The sequence below is a fragment of the Musca domestica genome, unplaced genomic scaffold (genome assembly GCF_030504385.1).
Source record: "Musca domestica strain aabys unplaced genomic scaffold, Musca_domestica.polishedcontigs.V.1.1 3, whole genome shotgun sequence".
Lineage (NCBI taxonomy): Eukaryota > Metazoa > Arthropoda > Insecta > Diptera > Muscidae > Musca > Musca domestica.
Genome location: NW_026712299.1, coordinates 1,678,439 through 1,695,903, shown reverse-complemented (window position 1 = coordinate 1,695,903; position 17,465 = coordinate 1,678,439). Strand labels below are relative to the sequence as shown.

The following is a 17,465-nucleotide window of genomic DNA, read 5'->3' as shown; positions in this document are numbered from 1 at the left end:
CATTTTCTCATAGAACCTATTGATTGAAACTATACAACGTTCATTAACTCAAAGAGTGAATTTTATTTTATTTTTTTTGAAAACATTTAAGAATTCATTTGTTTACGATTTGTACTTATTATAGTTCAATAATCGATAAGTACCATGTAATATAGTCGTCTTGTGCCGACATTAACTAACGATTATGCTACACGTTTTAATTGTGTGTTGGCCATATTCATTTGTGGCCATAATTTTAAATATCAGATTTATCGTGACTGTGTTAATGTGGCTTCACCATTGTTTTTATTTTTGTTAATAAATGTTTAATTTATTATTAATTTTTATTGTTTGCTTTCAATTAATATTAAATTAAGCAAAAACAACAGCTATTGTATAATTCCATGAAAAAGGGGAAATGCAAAAAAAAAAAAATAAATAAATAAAAAATTAACAAAACAAAATAATGATTAAACAATTGTCTGGCGGCTAGTGGTTTGGCGGTGACCAGTCAATAGCTAGACAATTGTCTATAGAATATTAGAATTTATAATATCAGGAAAACATTTTTAATTTTTTTTCAGAAAAGGTTTAAAAAAATCGCCTTATTGGTGCAATACTTAGACACTTAGAAAACATTTTTAAAAACTCTAACAATCTGTCGGAAAATAAAAAAAAAATATACATCATCAGCAATATTTAAAAAAGGCAAATAAGCCTTTGGAATCACGGAATAGAGTCTAATAATGTCTCAAAATATCCACATTATTGTCTCTAATAAAAATTTACGTTATACCTAGGCCCAAAAAATATCTTAGAAAATAATCCTTTATTTATCCCTTAATTCTAAACTTTATCTATGTTAGTTATACTATTTATAATTGAAGCATAGAGGAATAATTCTGAAATTTGGAATAAAGGTCGTTGATGGGGTGTAGGTTTTTTGAAATTAAAACTAATGCCATGTTTACGTTAGAACTTTTTGTAGGGTTAACCTACTTTGAGTGGATTTATTTGAAGTAAAAGTAATGGATATTACAATTTAAATCCAAATCCAGTGGGTTAACCCTCATATATATATAAACCTACTATAAGAGTGTACTAAGAAACTTGGTTCCGTTTGGTATTACCTGAACGGATAGAGCTTAAATGTAGACATTTGGTATAAGAATTAGGAAACTAGGGCTGATTTAAGGAGGTGGTTTTGAAAATGTGTAGTAAGTGTAGGAACTGCACCAAGTGGTACTACATTTGGCACAATTTGCATGTGGGCGAACGTCTGTCTATTGAAATCACGATAGAGTCCACATTATTTAATCTAGAGTTATGAAATTTGACACAAAGCTTTATATTATATGCAGGCTGATTGGTATTGGAAATGGGCTATATTGGTCCATGTTTAGGTATGACCATCACATAACGGTACCTCGTGATTTTCGTTATTTTTGAGGTTTGTGCCAGGATTTCCCACCACATCAGCTCAAACTTGACATTTGGGGTTCTTGAAAGGTCTGTTCTCTCAGATGTTCGATTCAGATCCACTAATTGATATAGCCTCCCACATAACGATTCCTCCCGGGTTTCGGCATTTTAAAGGTTTCTATCACAACTACCAACCAAATCAGCTGAAACTTTACATTTGGGGTTCTTTGTAAGCCTATACTCTCTTTGCGAAAAATGTTCGATTAACTTCTACTAATTGGTAAAGCCTCGATATAACGATTCCTCCCGGTTTTCGGTATTTTTATGGTTTCTGCCAGAATTTTCAAATAAATTCGATGAATAGATGGGTTTTGCTATTTGGGTTTGTTTTTTATTTTACTTAAAAGGGCTTGATATTCTAAGTTAAAATGTTCTACTCTTTTCATTATTTAATTGTAGAACAGTGTTGGCATGTTTGTTCGGGCAACCATAGCATTTTGTTGTTGCAATATGGTCAGGCTTAAACCCATTATTATTGTTATACCCTCCACCATAGTATGGAGGGTATATTAAGTTAGTCATTCCGTTTGTAATACCTCGAAATATACATTTTAGACTCCACAAAGTATATATATATATATATATATATATATATATATATATATATATATATATATATATATATATATATATATATATATATATATATATATATATATATATATATATATATATATATATATATATATATATATATATATATTCTTGATCAGCATAAAAGTCTATGTCGATTTAGCGATGTCCGTCCGTCTGTGTTTCTGTGAAAATTTAGCTTCCGAACAAATTGAAGTTGGTTATTCAAATTTTACTCACATGTATATTATGTCTGTAGGACTTTTGGTATTGAAAATGGGCCATGTAGGTCTACGTTTTGGTATAGCCCCCATATAACGGTACCTCCCGATATTCGGTATTTTGATAATTTTAGCGAAAATATTCATCGGAATTGTTTCACATTTGGTATTTGAATTTCGAAATGGATACTACAGCCTAAGACAGAAAATTGTCTGTGTAGGTCCACGTCTTCGTATAGCCCCCATATAACGGTACCTCACGATATTTGGTACTTTGTTGATTTTAGCGACATTATTGACCGGATGAATACTACAGCCTAGGACAGAAAATTGTCTTCGCAGGTCCACGTCTTCGTATAGCCCCATATAACGGTTCCTCCCTATATTCAGTATTTTGATGATTTTAGCGACATTATTCACCGGAATTGATTCAAATTTGGTATTTGAAGTTGGTAATGATTACTACAGCCTAGGACAGAAAATTGTCTTCGCAGGTCTACGTCTTTGTATAGCCCTAATGTACCGGTACCTCCCAATATTCGGCATTTTCATGATTTTAGCGTCATTATTAACCGAAGTAGTTTCAAATTACGTATTTAGAGTTCGTAATGGGAACTACAGCCTGCGACAGAAAATTGTCTATGCAGGTCCAGGTCTTCGAATAGGCCCCATATGTCAGTTCCTCCCTATATTCGGTATTTTGACGATTTTAGGTACAATACACACCGAAATTTAGTTGCAATACTCACCGAAATTGTCGTATTTGAAGTTCGTAATGGATGCTATAGCTTGTGACAGAAAATTGTCTATGCAGGTCCAGGTCTTCGTATAGCTTCGATATACCGGTATTTTACCTACATTATTCACCGTTTATTTCAAGTTTCGAATTTGAATATGGTAATGGCTAATGACAAACAATGCCTATGCAGGTCCACGTCGTCGTATAGACCCTATTATATTATTTTTAAGATTTTAACAGAAATTTAACGGATTTTATTTTTTTGAAAATTTCCAAATTCGTTCCAAATGGTGAAGGGTATTCAATGTCGGCCCGGCCGAACTTACTGCTTTTTAACTTATTTAAATTCGAGTTTTGTGGTATTTCAAAAAATTCACATTTTTACTTATGCCCTACGTCTCGCCTACAGGTTTTCAAGAAGACAAAAAAAAAACAGTAAAAAAAGTCTTTAAGTCGGGCGGGGCCGACTTTATGATACCCTACACCACTTTGCTAATTAAGTAGAGCTCCACATAAGAATTAAAAGTTTTTATGGGAGAATTCAATCATACACGCTTTGATTATAATTTTAATTTTAAGTTCAAAGGACTAAATATGCCGAAGCATTTATATCTTTTAGATTCGGACTTGTATTGCTCATTTGGTGCAAAATTAATTTGAAATCAGATAAAGATATATATGGGAGCTATATCCAAATCTGAACCGATCTCGATAAAATTTGAGAAAGATATTTCTGAGCTGTATTTGATATATTTCCCTGAATATCGTTGTAACGGAGTGCATATTAAGGCTGTGGGTAACAAATACAACAAATCGGATGAACAATATATATGGGAGCTATAGGTATATCTGAACCGATCTTCACCAAATTTGACATAATAGCTTCTAGACTCAATTCGGTCGTAAGTGCCAAATTTCATCCAATTTGGGCAAATATTAGACGTTTGGTGCATAATTCAAGGTAAATCGGACGAAGTTATGTATGGGAGCTATATCCAAATCTGAACCGATATCGATAAAATTTAGCAAATTTATTTCTGAGCTGTATTTGGTATATTTGCCCAAATATTGTTGTTACAGAGTGCATATTACGGCTGCGGAGGACAAAAATAACAAATCGGATGAACAATATATATGAGAGCTATAGCTATATCTGAACGATTTCGATCAAATTTGGCATACTTATTTTGAGGTCCAATCTGATCGTAGGTGCAAAATTCCATACTATTCGGACTGATATTACACGTTTGGTGCCCAAAAAAGATATATATGGGAGCTATATCTAAATTTTGACCTATTATCTCCAATTTCAATAGAGTTCGTCCTTGGGTCAAACAAATGATTTGTGCAAAATTTCATCTGGATAGGGCAATAAATGCGAACTGTACTTTGTTTACAAAAATACATGGACAGACGGACGGACGGACAGACGGACGGACGGACAGACGGACGGACGGACATGCATAAATCGACTCAGAATGTGATTCTATGCAGATCATCAAAAGGAACTATGGGTCTATCTCGTTTCCTTTTGCCTGTTACAAACAAATGCACAAAGACATAATACCCTGACCACCTTGTGGTGTATGGTATAAAAATATCCTTTAACAATACATTTTGTACACTTTACACAACATATCCCAAAAGATTTTTTGTTTAAATTTGGGTTTACAAATAGCCAACTAAATTTTAAAATCCCTCCGCTTTAACTCCTAAGGCACCTCTTTTCAACACAAAAAAATATATGCATACAATGCCCTCATTTTTCATGTTCACCGATAGCAATCAGTGTAAAAATGACAATCTCCCGCGCACAATTGAGAACTGTCATTATCGTCATGATGACAACAATTCACATGTACACACACATGCATATATGTCTACACAAACTACATATACATATAGCGGCTTAATTAAATCATTTAAATAACAATTTTAGCAAAAGCCCTCTATTGTTTAATGGCATCAAATTGAAATCTGTCATTTGATAGCAAAGACATGGGCAGGGGAGTGAGGGCGTTACGAACCTGCTGCTAATGCATAAAATTCTAAATTTCCATAAATGATATGGACGTGTGTGTGTGTATTTGCCCTTTAAATTGATTTTCATAAACACCCGCATTTGGGCGAGATAGTGATTTCAATCGTATTACTAATTTTAGTCGCCGTCATTATTCCCCTAGTATAGAGCCGTAAATGTCAGCATTGGAAATTAAATTGAAATTGATTTCAATTCGAATACAAAGTGTAACAGTTGTAATTGATTTGAAATTTGCCAAAGATAATGGTATCTGGGGGAACGTATAAATCGAGTAAATCAATGAAAAATTTGATGAACGAGATACAACCAAACTTTCCAATCAAAATCTTCACAAAGAAGTCCTGAAGAAATCCTTCATCTTTGAGTCCTTTATGGGAATACACAACTTTTTGGTCTTCTGTACAAAAAAATCCATTTTTGATCACAGAAGATCTTTCTCATGTCCTTATTAGAAAACATTGTGTCTGTGGAAGACCCAAAGAATATGTTCTCTCCATAGAAGGCCTATAAAAAGGTAAGAAACACTTGAAAAGTTCTCCTACCCAAATTAAGCCTGGCAATAGTCTTCTCTCCGTTTAAGGGCTATAGAAGACATCCTTCTATCGCAGAAGACTCGAATAGGTTTTCTACGATTTGAGACTGTCATCTACAGAAGACAAAACAAATAAAATAGAAGTAAGTTCGGCTGGGCCGAAATTTTGATACCCTCCACCTTCATATATAAAATGTCAAAATGTGGACCTATATCAAAAATTTTTGGTTAGGCAGTTGGGTGTCTAAAAATTTGGGGAAAAATTGGGGAAAGCCATCAGAATACCAAATAAAGGGATGTACTGCCATATGGGCCACATACCATAATGTGGACCTATGTTAACAGTTTTTTGCAAGGGCGTAAGGAACCTGTAACAGCCTTTAAATACCACATTCCTCGGAAAAATGTGTTGAAAATCGTTGAAATGCTTATAATAGGGGGTACAGCTATATTAGAGATATATGACCAAGTGGGAATATCTTTGGAAGTTGGTGAGGGACCTATAAAAACCTTCATATACCAAATGTTAAATATTTCCGTTCTAAAATATGACGAAATCGTGGAAATGCTTAAAATTAGGGGGTATCGTAATATGGGGCCTATACGAAAAAGTTGACCGATATAACGCATTTGTACCAAATTTAAGCAGTCTATCTCAAATCCATCGGAAGATAGCGCGAATACAACAGAAGAACGGATGGACGAACGGTCATTGTAAATCGAATTAGAATTTTACTCTGATCATCAATATATGTACTTAGTTGGGTCTAAAATGATTACTTCGATGAGTTATAAACGGATTGATAATCTTAATATACCCTCCAAGTTATGGTAGAGAGTATAAGAAACATGATTTTTCAACAGAAGATCGGAAGAAAGGTCTGGAAGGATCTTCTATCTATGGAAAACTGGATATCTTCTGTATGTGGAAGACCTTAAACAGATCTTTCGTCTACAGATGACCCCGAGGGGGTTTTCGGTCTGGAAAACTGCTGAAGATTGCAATATATCCATAGAAGGTATGAGGTTCTTATCTATAAAAAAGACTTGAAGACGCTTTTTCTATACAAGACCTGAAGATTTCTCTTCAGAATACCTGAAGCAAGTTTTCTATTTATTGAAGACCAGAATATTGTGTCTACAGAGGTCCTATAAAAGACCAGAAAAAGGTATCTTCTCTAAAGCACACTTGAAGAATACACTTTCTCTACAGGAGATCTGATAAAGATCTTCCTATACCACCTCAAGTCATTTTTTCTGGAGAGGATCTGAGAAATGCAATTTCTCTAGAAAGGACATGAAAAAATATTTTAGATAAGACCTAAATAAGTAAGTCTCTAGAGAACATCTCAAAAGGTCTTCTCCCCATAAAACACTCCAAAATATCTTTTCCCTCTTCAAAAAAAAAATCACTCTAGCGAAAACCTTAAAATCCCCTGCTAAGGATAGACCTAAAGATGTCTTTCTTCGAGAAGACCTGAACAGGTCTCTTTCTAGAGAAGACCTGAAGAAAGTCCTTATCCGTAGACCAGAAATTGTTCTCTTTATAGAAAGTATGAAGAAGTTCTGAAGGTCTGAAGAAGATCTTTTCCGTACAAAATTCTTGAAAATGGCCTTTTCCCCAGAAGACCCTAAAAGGTTTTCTCTTTAGAAATGGCCTAAAAGGTATTCTCTTTAGGGAACATCTCAAAAATATCTTCTTCCCAGAAAACACCTCAAAATGTCTTCTCCCTCCTCAAAAGGTTCTTCTCTCTCTAGTGAAGACCTTTAAAGATCTACCTCAGAAAAGGCCTTATTTTGTCTATAAATAATCGAAATAAAGTTTTCCTTAAGACCTGAAGACTTTCTTGTTACCATAAAAGCCTGGAAGAGGATATTTCTAGTTCTTGATATCGCAATATTCCATTCGGTAAATATTGAACATTGAGCTCGGGGTAAAACCAATGAAAATTCAAAAAGTGCAAGAACTTACACCGCAACAGAAAGAAAATAGACTCAAAAGAGCTAAAGAGTTGTTTCGCTTGGCCGAAAGTGGTGAACTGCCGAATTCGGTGTTCTCCGATGAGAAAACATTCGTTGCCCAGCAGTTTGTAAACAAACAAAATGATCGTGTTTACTTGCCAAAGAGGTCAGCCAGAACTCAAGCTCCTGCCATGGTGATGGTGTGGGCCGCCATAACAGCCGATGGTCGCTCTCCGCTCGTATTAATTGACCGTGGCATCAGAATAAATGCCGAATATTATTGCGAAAATATTCCGGAAGGTGTATTAAAGCCTTGGGCGCGAAAGTTCGCCTATTGGTAGACTATAGATGGACAATTTAGCATATTTATTTTAATTAAGTTTTGTGTCAAATATTATAGGGATCTTCCATGGATCGAATTATTTTAGAAAATAACTATTTCCCTATTACTGAAAACTTCTCGACTTCTAGTAGTACCGCAAACATTGACCTTAACACTCTGATGCAATATTCAGCTATTTCCTTATCCATTTTCTAACATCAAAACAAACAGTGATTTGCGTTTGCATTTAAATTTTTCGAGACTTACTTAATTGCTCTGAATTTCTCTAATAGCTTCGCAGAATATTCGCGAGACGACTGTTTACAAACAGTCGTCATTACGTGTACTTAGAGTTCTCTATGTAGATGACTCAGTGGAGATTGCAATTCTGTTTCTGTAATTAGCTATTATTCTACTATTCGGTCGGCCGTTGCGATGCATGGAGAGGAAGAGACAGTTAATGTCATAAAAAAAAAACTAGAAACCCATTACAGTCACTTTAATTTAATGGAAATTCTAAACGGCATATTGTGTTTATTGTTGTTGGTTGTTTGGTTGGCTGACTGGTGATCATTTTGCAAAACGCCGGTGTCCAGCATCGGGTGCTCGGTTACATCAATGTGGAACTATCACTTTAATGTGTCCGTAATTTGGTTTTTATTTGCTTATTGTTATCAACAATAGAGGCAGTAACTCTTTGTTGCTGTCCAATTGGAGGAAATCTAATCTAAGGTGAGAGGAAATCGGATACTATGAGGAAGAAAATGTTTGGTTGTCTAGGGCGGTGTTATGGGGGTTTGTTGGAAATCACAAGGTAAAAAAATTTCTATTTTTAATCCATTCCTTCTGAAGAAAAATTTAACTTTTTGTGGGGGAGGTACCAAAAGAAATAGACCGATATATACCATCTTCACAACAGATTTTGTGTTAGTAGAAATAATGTGATGTATATAATTTGAAGACAATCGGACGCTTACATCACATTTTATAAAAGTAATATTAATCCAAATTTTTAATCCTTTGTGGCGGAGGTACTTGATTGATTGGACCGATATTGTCGATTTTTGCACCTGATCTAGCCCTCATACAAATATTAGAATTTGCAAAGTTTGCACCAATATGGACTATCCCTATTTATACCCTACACCAAAAGGTGTAACAGGCAAAAGGAAACGAGATAGACCCATAGTTCCTTTTGATGATTTGCATAAAATCACATTCTGAGTTGATTTATGCATGTCCGTCCGTCTGTCCATGTATTTTTGTGAACAAAGTACACTTCGCATTTATTACCCGATCCAGATGACATTTTGCACAAATCATTTGTTTGGCCCAAGGACGAACCCTATTGAAATTGGAGATAATCGGTAAGAATTTAGATATAGCTCCCATATATAGCCCGAATAGCATGGAATTTTGTACATACAACCAAATTAGTATTAGTAATAAGTATGCCAAATTTGATCGAAATCGGTTCAGATATAGCCATAGCTCCAATATATATTGTTCATCCGATTTGTTATTTTAGTCCTCCGCAGCCTTAATATGCACACTGCGACAAAAATATTTGGGGAAATATATCAACTACAGCTCAGAAATACCTTTGCTAAATTTTATCAGGATCGGTTCAGATTTGGATATATCTCCCATATACAACTTCGTCCGATTTTCCTTTTATTTTGCACCAAACGTTTAATATTTGTCCAAATGGGATGGAATTTGGCACTTACGACCGAATTGAGTCTAGAAGGTAGTATGTCAAATTTGGTGAGGATCGGTTCAGATATAGCTATAGCTCCCATATATATTGTTCATCCGATTTGTTATATTTGTTACCCACAGCCGTAATATGCACTCAACGATATTCAGGGAAATATATGAAATATATCAAATGGGCAATACAAGTTCGAATTTAAAAGATACAAATGCTTCGGCATATTTAGTCTTTTAAATTTTAAATTATGATTATAATCATAGCGTGTATGATTGAATTCTTACATAAAATTTTTTTTATTGTTATGTGGAGCTCTACTAAATTAGCAAAGTGGTGTAGGGTATCATAAAGTTGGCCCCGCCCGACTTTAAGACTTTCTTTACTATTTTTTTTTCTGTGAAAATGTTGTCCTTTGAAGGGAGGTACCAGAAGAAGTCGATCGATATTGCATATAAATTTAATAATTATATTTCGATGAAGAAAGTTTGAACAACATCGGATACTTTTTTTAAGAGACTCTCTCCGGTCGATTCTAAATGTCCCGAAAGGGATTTGGTCCCTAGCGGTCTTTCAAGTCGTATTTTATTCCCTAGTCTACAAAAAAAAAAATCAATAAAAAAACAGTAAGGAAAGGTCAAAAGTCAGGGGGCCGACTATATGATACCCTTCTCAAATATGCGAACTTAGAAGATATTCCGTAACAAAAAAGTTAATATTGGGAATTTAGGTGAAGAGGATCATACAAACTATTAACTTTATTTAAATGTGTATCATGACTTTAGAGCAGCACAATTTGGGAACTATATCCAACTCTGAATCGATTTACAACAAATTTGACCAAATGGAAAAATTCGGTTGAATACGAAAAAATCTATCCAAATTGGGTGAACAATAAAAAAAAAACTGCAACAAAGTCAAACCCCATAATTTTTATTTTTTTTCTTAATTTTATTGAATGAAAGCAAAAAATGTTGGAAATAGCATCAAATTTTAGAATAAATTTAGATTTGTTCGAATTGGTCACCTTTGGCACGAATTATGGCCTTCAAACGGCCAATGAAACCGTCACACGCTGCCCGATTGCGGTATTTTGGCCCATTCGACACTTTGGTGATTTTTAGTGCCAACCTTGCTTTTCAAAATACTTCAGACGCAATAGTCGGATTGGTATCCCGAGATTTTGGTGGCCATTGTGCGCTGGAAATGAAGCGCAATGAAGAATGGTTACAAACATTCTTGGATGGCGCGTGCTGAGTGCGATGGTGCTAAGTCTCGTTGGAACGTCCAAGGTCTGCGGCCATGTTTACATGCCCAGGGCTTTAATATACCTTCCAGAATATTTTCGCTATGCCACGGTCGATTAATAATAGCCGAGAGCGACCATCGGCTGTTATGGTGGCCCACACCTTCACCATGGCCGACGCTTAAGTTCTGGTGGCCAACCGAAGGTGCACATTTTCAGCTGAACTCTTTGGCAAGTAAACACGATCATTTTCTCTGTTTACAACCTGCTGGACAACGAATGTTTTCTCATTGGAGAAAATCAAATTCGGCAGTTCACCACTTTCGGTCAAGCGAAGCAAACCGTTAGCTCTTTTGAGTCTTTTTTCATTTTTATATTCACGAGCCATTTTCGGCCACTGCGACTCGGGTTTCGATCAAGTGGTTTTTTTACTTTTCTAAGAATTTCTTCTGATGTTGCTGTTTTCTTCCATCCACTTCCTTGACGTCGGGATACGCTATCAGTATCACTGTAACAAGCGATGTTACGAAATACATAAGATTTATTCACATTAAAATGCTGGAGTGCTCTAACGATAGCCACTTGTAGTTTTACAGCCAAGTATAAAGAAATCACACTATCACGCTTGAATTCCATCACGAATAACTTTTTTTCTGGAAAATTCTCACCAAAATGCTTTTGTACGCTTGTAAACAATATAATGAGCTGTCACTGGAATAATGTTAACAGCTGTCGGACGAGTAGCATAGAAATGTCAGCAGTCTGAAGTTGGTTGCAGTTTTTTCATCTCACCCTGTGTATAATCTTCATACTCTATATCTTGAAATAGATAATTTATAGAAAATCCCGCTGTAGGTCAATTTTCTTATCCAAAATCAATCCCATTAAACATTTAAAAGTTTAAGGTTTAGACTGCGAATGTACAAACATCTCATAAAATTCTTCTCCTCTATAGGAATAAAGCCAGATTTCAATGATCCTATCTATCTCTTAACAAAATGTTGTGCAATTTCGTAACTGTTAGTATTTTTCATACTTCCCTAGGAGTGCTGCTCATTCAGCCGTTTCGCCTGGGCGAAACCTCATTCAGTCAATCTTTCTAATATTAATAGAGATAACGCTCTCATCTGAAATGTTAACATTAGAGGTCGATGGGAAAATTGATGAGAGAGATAGTGTCAAGATGTTAATATTTTTGATTAGATTGCATTGCTATTTAAATGTCCATCAATGTATTTGCAACGTTTGCTACTCTGTAATTGAAATAACAACAAATGAAACCGACAACAACAACAGCTACAATAAAACATTGAATTTCCCTTAATTTGTTTTGTTCAACTGCTGATGTTTGACTGACCGGTAATGTCGTTGTTGTAATTTTCAGTTATTTTGTTGCTAAAGAAGAAGAAGAAGACGACGAGAAAAAAAACAACAAATGTATTTACGCTTAAGCACGAACATTGATTAAAGCATGAAAATACAAAAAACAAATGCAATAAGTCAAATCAAATAAAATATAAAATAAGAAATAAATATTAGGTTGGACCGAACTCTTTGAAAGCCTACACCATCTAAACCAAAGATTTATAAAGGAGAAAGAGTGAATTCTGAAAGTTCACTTCTATGGAAAACCTGGCATTATCGTCATATGGTAGATCACTTGGATTTGTTATAATTTGAAATCAAAATAAGTAAAAAAGCTGTAAGTTCGGTCGGGCCGAACTTTGAATACCCTCCACCATTTGCAACGAATATGGCATAAATATAGATATGGGAGCTAAATACAAATCAGAACAGATCTCTATAAAATTTGGCAAAGGTATTTCTGAGTTGTATTTGGTATATTTCCCGTTACTACCGAGTGCATATTAAGACTGTGCAGGAAAAATTCAACAAATTGGATGAAAAAAATATATGCGAGCTATAGCTATATCCGAACCGATTTTCTCTAAATTTGACATACTTGTTTCTAGATCCAATTTTGTCGTAAGTGCCAAATTCTATTGCATTTGAGCTAAATATTATACGTTTGGTGCACGTAAAAAGGCAAAATCGGACGAAGATATATATGGGAGCTATATCTAAATTTTGACCGATCATCTCAAATTTTAGTAGAGTTCGTCCTTCGATCAAACAAATGATTTGTGCCAAATTTCATCTGGATCGAGCAATAAATGCGACCTGTACTTTGTTTGCAAAAATACATGGACAGACATGCCTAAATCGACTCGGAATGTCATTTTTTGCATATCATCAAAAGGAACTATGGGTCTATCTCGTTTCCTTTTGCTGTTACCAACAAATGCACAAAGACATAATACCCTGACCACCTTGTGGTGTAGGGCATAAAAATAACGAATTTAGCCGTTATATTAGGATCTATACGACGACATGGACCAACATAGGCAACCATTACAATATTGAAATGCGAAATTAGAAAAAAATCGGTGAACAATGTAGCTAAAATCATCAAAATACCGAATATAGGTTGGTACCTCCCTATACCATATAGGGGCTATACCTAAACGTGGACCTACATAGACAATTTTCTGTCATAGGCTGTAGCTACCATTACTAACTTCAAGTACCAAATTTGAGACAATTCCGGTGAATAATGTCGCAAAAATCATCAAAATACCGAATATCGGAAGATACCGTTATATGGGGGCTATACCATAACGTTGACCTACATGGCCCATTTTATGGCAAATATGGAGCATCCGATTTGGTGCAAACTTGGCATATCCCAATATTATTATCAAATTTAGATCGAGTCAGGAGATGAACAATATCAGTCCACTTCTTCTGGTACCTCCCACATAACATGTCAACATTTTCAACAAAATTTTGAATGTCCATGAAACTTATAAAATTCAAATTTAACATCCGATTCCATTCAGACTTGGTACATCTCAATATTTTCATCAACACAAGATCTGTTATAAAGATGGTGGAGATCGGACCATTTCTTTTGGTACCTTCTTAACAAAGGGTCAAAGTTTCGAATAACCAAAACGACTATTAAATACGAAATAAGCATCCGGCTCTCTTTATATTTCACACATCCCATTATTTCCACTAACGCAAGAAAGAAAATAGACTCAAAAGAGCTAAAGAGTTGCTTCGCTTGGCCGAAAGTGGTGAACTGCCAAATTTCTCCGACGAAAAAACATTTGTTGTCCGGCAGTTTGCAAATAAACATAATGATCGTGTTTACTTGCCAAAGAGGGCAGCTGAAAATGTGCACCTTCGGTTGGCCACCAGTATTCAAGCGCTGGCCATGGTGATGGTATGGGCCGCTATAACAGCCGATGGTCGCTCTCCGCTCGCATCAGAATAAATGCCGAATATTATCGCGAAAATAGTCTGGAGGGTGTATTAAGGACTTGGGCTCGCAAACATTTTGGCCGCAGAAATTTGACATTCCAACAGGACACAGCACCATCGCATTCAGTGCGCGCCATCCAAGAATGGTTACAAAATGAGGTTCCTCGCTTCATTTCCAGAGCACAATGTCCACCAAAATCTCCGGATACCAATCCGTTGGACGATTGTGTCTGGAGCATTTTCGAAAGCAATGTTGGCACTATAAAATACCAAAGTGTCGATCACCTCAAGCAAGCGCTTCACCGGGAATGGGCCAAAATACCACAGAGCAACATTCGGGCAGCGTGTGAGAGTTTCATTGGCCGTTTGAAGGTCACATTTCGTGCCAAAGGTGACCAATTCGAAAAAATCTAAACTTATTCTAAAATTTGATGCTATTTTCGACATTTTTGGCTTTCATTCAATAAAATTAAAAAAAAAACTGTAAAAATTATGGTGTTTGACTTTGTTGCAGTTTTTTTATCTCACCCTGTATTTTAACTAAGAATATCAAACCTTATTAGTTAAAATAAAGAATAACCCAAATAGCGAAACCCATATTATTATCTAATTTCGTTGGAAATTGCGGCAGAAACCTTAAAAATACCTTTGAGGTATTGCTATACGTGAATCGAACATTCTTTGCAAGGAGTGAACAGACCTACCGAGAACCCCAATTGTCGAGTTTCAGCTAATTTGTTTGGAAATTGTACAGAAACCTTTGAAGTACCGTAAATCGGAAGGCACCGATGTGAACCACATTTTCAATAAGACGACCTCCAGCGAAAATTTTTTGCTGGGAGAAAACACACCTATCATGAACCCTAAATATAAAGATTTAGCTTATTCGGTTGGGAATTGGGGCGGAAATCTTCAAAATACCGAAAATATGGAGGTACCGTTATATAGGGGCTATACCTAAACGTGGACCCATTTAGCTCATTTTCAACACCAATCAGACTTTGACTTTGTTGCAGTTTTTTTATCTATAGTCCAAACCTGACATGTCGCAATATTTATATCATATTTATTTAGATCCGATACAAAATGGATAATATTCGGAATCTGCTCCATAGAGGGTCAACAAATTTGAATAATCATAACAGAAGTCATAATATATTTAAATAATCGAATATTGGCTGAGGTCGGCAAAATCGACTGAAACATTTAGACTTGTTCTTTATTAGTTCAGAAATGAAATGACAATCTCGTCACCTCACCCCCCATTCCGCGAAGAAGTGTACAAAAATATAATGAAATTGTATGTCCAAATTCGAAATGTAAAAAACACACACAATAATCATACAACTATCCAGCAACTACCCATTATTGTCACTCACTCATGTGTACGTCGGATGGAAGGTATAATTTCGTCAAAGGGTTCGGTACGCAAGCCGGCATAGCTTTAACAGCTCATACGGTGCAGTAGCAGTAAGCTGCTCATTTGTATGGAATCGCATTGATTCTCACAAATGTCATTGCAGCTGAAAAAACAGCAACAACAACAACAACACACTGACAGTCAGAACATGCTGGTAGACTAACAAGCTAGCGGCGGTTAGCAAGCGGACAAGTCAGCCAGACAGCAAAGTCAACTGCGCAACAAGCATTCTTACTTCTAGAATAAATAATAGCCATAAATGACGTTGACGTCTACACCGCCGTCATTGTGCTCTGTCGCTTTGAAGCCCCCAACCGAACGGAGTGTCTGTCCCAAACTAGAATTGAGTATAAACTGAATGACTGAGAACCTGTCGCTTTTAATTGTATTCCAAAACCGGCCAAGTTTTCAACAAACCTTTGTAGACTGCAGACGCGCAAAGACAAGACAAACAAAAATCCAACAACAACAACGACGACAAGAATATTTCAAAACCAATATAGAAATTGAAAAAATAAAAAAAATTAAATTTGAAAATAATTTTGAATAAAATTCAAAACGGAAATAAGTGACGTTCCGCAAAAAATAAAAAAGGTGTGTGTGTCTGTGTGTGCGAGCTGTCATATTTTTGTTATTTCGTTTTTTATTATTCATACACACGACAACAACAGCAACAATAACAACAATTTAATTACCTTTAATTAAATCACCAAAAAAAACAAATAAATAAAAATATTAATTTAACCAAACGTCTTCTGTTTTTTTTTGTTCTAGAATTTTTCTTTTGTTCGCAGTTGAAAAAACAAATTTGAAAAACAAGAAGTGCCAGATAATATTTTGAAAAAATCAATATTGAAAACAACAAATATTCAAATAAAAGAGAAGAAAAAATAACCAAATAAAGATTTTCCAATTGCGTGAGTGATTGTTGAGCAAAGAAAAGGAAAAGTAAAACAGCAACAACAACAACAACAAATACCCCCCATCGAAAGCGACAAAATGAAATCTTTCATTGGTCTATTCGCTGTCACCTTGCTGGCTCTGAATGGCGTTTTGTCATTACCAGGTAAGTGGGTCAAAACGTAACCGAATTAAAATAAATTGAGAATTATTTGCGTATTTACGCTTTTTTATTTACGTTGTGTGAGGCTTTTGGGTATTATTTTTTGATGGCTTCCAAATATGTCGGCGCGGGTGGACATTAGGGTGTAATGATAGGAAGAAAAATTGTTATTCAATAAATGTTTGGTATGAAATTTTTGGTTTCGCCATAAGATGAGGCTATATAAATATTATCGATGACAGTAAAATTATATGCCAGAACGATTCAGAATTCGATTTCAAAATCCCAATACTTTGACATCACCGATTTAAAAATTATGAATGGAGTCGAAAGTATCAATCGGTTTGACCGTTTATCGGGAAGGTAACAGAAAGTGAGATCGATATTTCCCAATTTTACCTAATTACACATAAATATTAATATATGCGAAGTTTAAAAAAATCGAAAATAAAATTGAATTTTTATGAGAGCTGTTATTTTTTTTTTTTGGAAATTTTGACCTTCTGTGGAAGGGAGTTTCGTGGCAAATTCTAGCTAAAAATTGGGAGTTGTATCAGCCCAATGAACCATTTAAACCCAATACCAGCAGGTTGAAAGTAATCGATTATCTCCTAAAAATGCACAAAACAAAATCTCTTATTTTCCTCCTTACCAAGTAATGAGTATGGTGTGTCTGACTACATAGCCGAGACTAAGCGTCGGCATACAAAGAAATAAATATTAAAATACCATGAGTTTCAGGTCGGGGGCATAGTGTGAAATGTATTCAACTTCAAATCACAGGTTGCGAGTTAAATATCAGCAGAGAACCAAATAGTGGAAAAGTGAATGGTGCCCGAAAATAATC

The 17,465-nt window shown here is 35.3% G+C and overlaps 1 protein-coding gene across 2 annotated transcripts in view; it reads left to right on the top strand.

Annotated features, from left to right (window-relative positions):
- LOC101894701 (uncharacterized) overlaps positions 1-17,465 on the top strand; it is a 183,234-nt gene that overhangs the window by 22,210 nt on the left and 143,559 nt on the right. The window contains exons 1-2 of one of the 2 annotated variants that reach the window (XM_059124565.1): positions 15,949-16,149; positions 16,330-16,621. In XM_059124565.1, the coding sequence (XP_058980548.1) occupies positions 16,555-16,621 (67 nt within the window). In that variant the 5' untranslated portion in view covers positions 15,949-16,149; positions 16,330-16,554. Of the gene's footprint in view, positions 1-15,948; positions 16,150-16,329; positions 16,622-17,465 lie in introns of those variants that run through there. The other variant, XM_059124566.1, reaches the window with a different exon arrangement.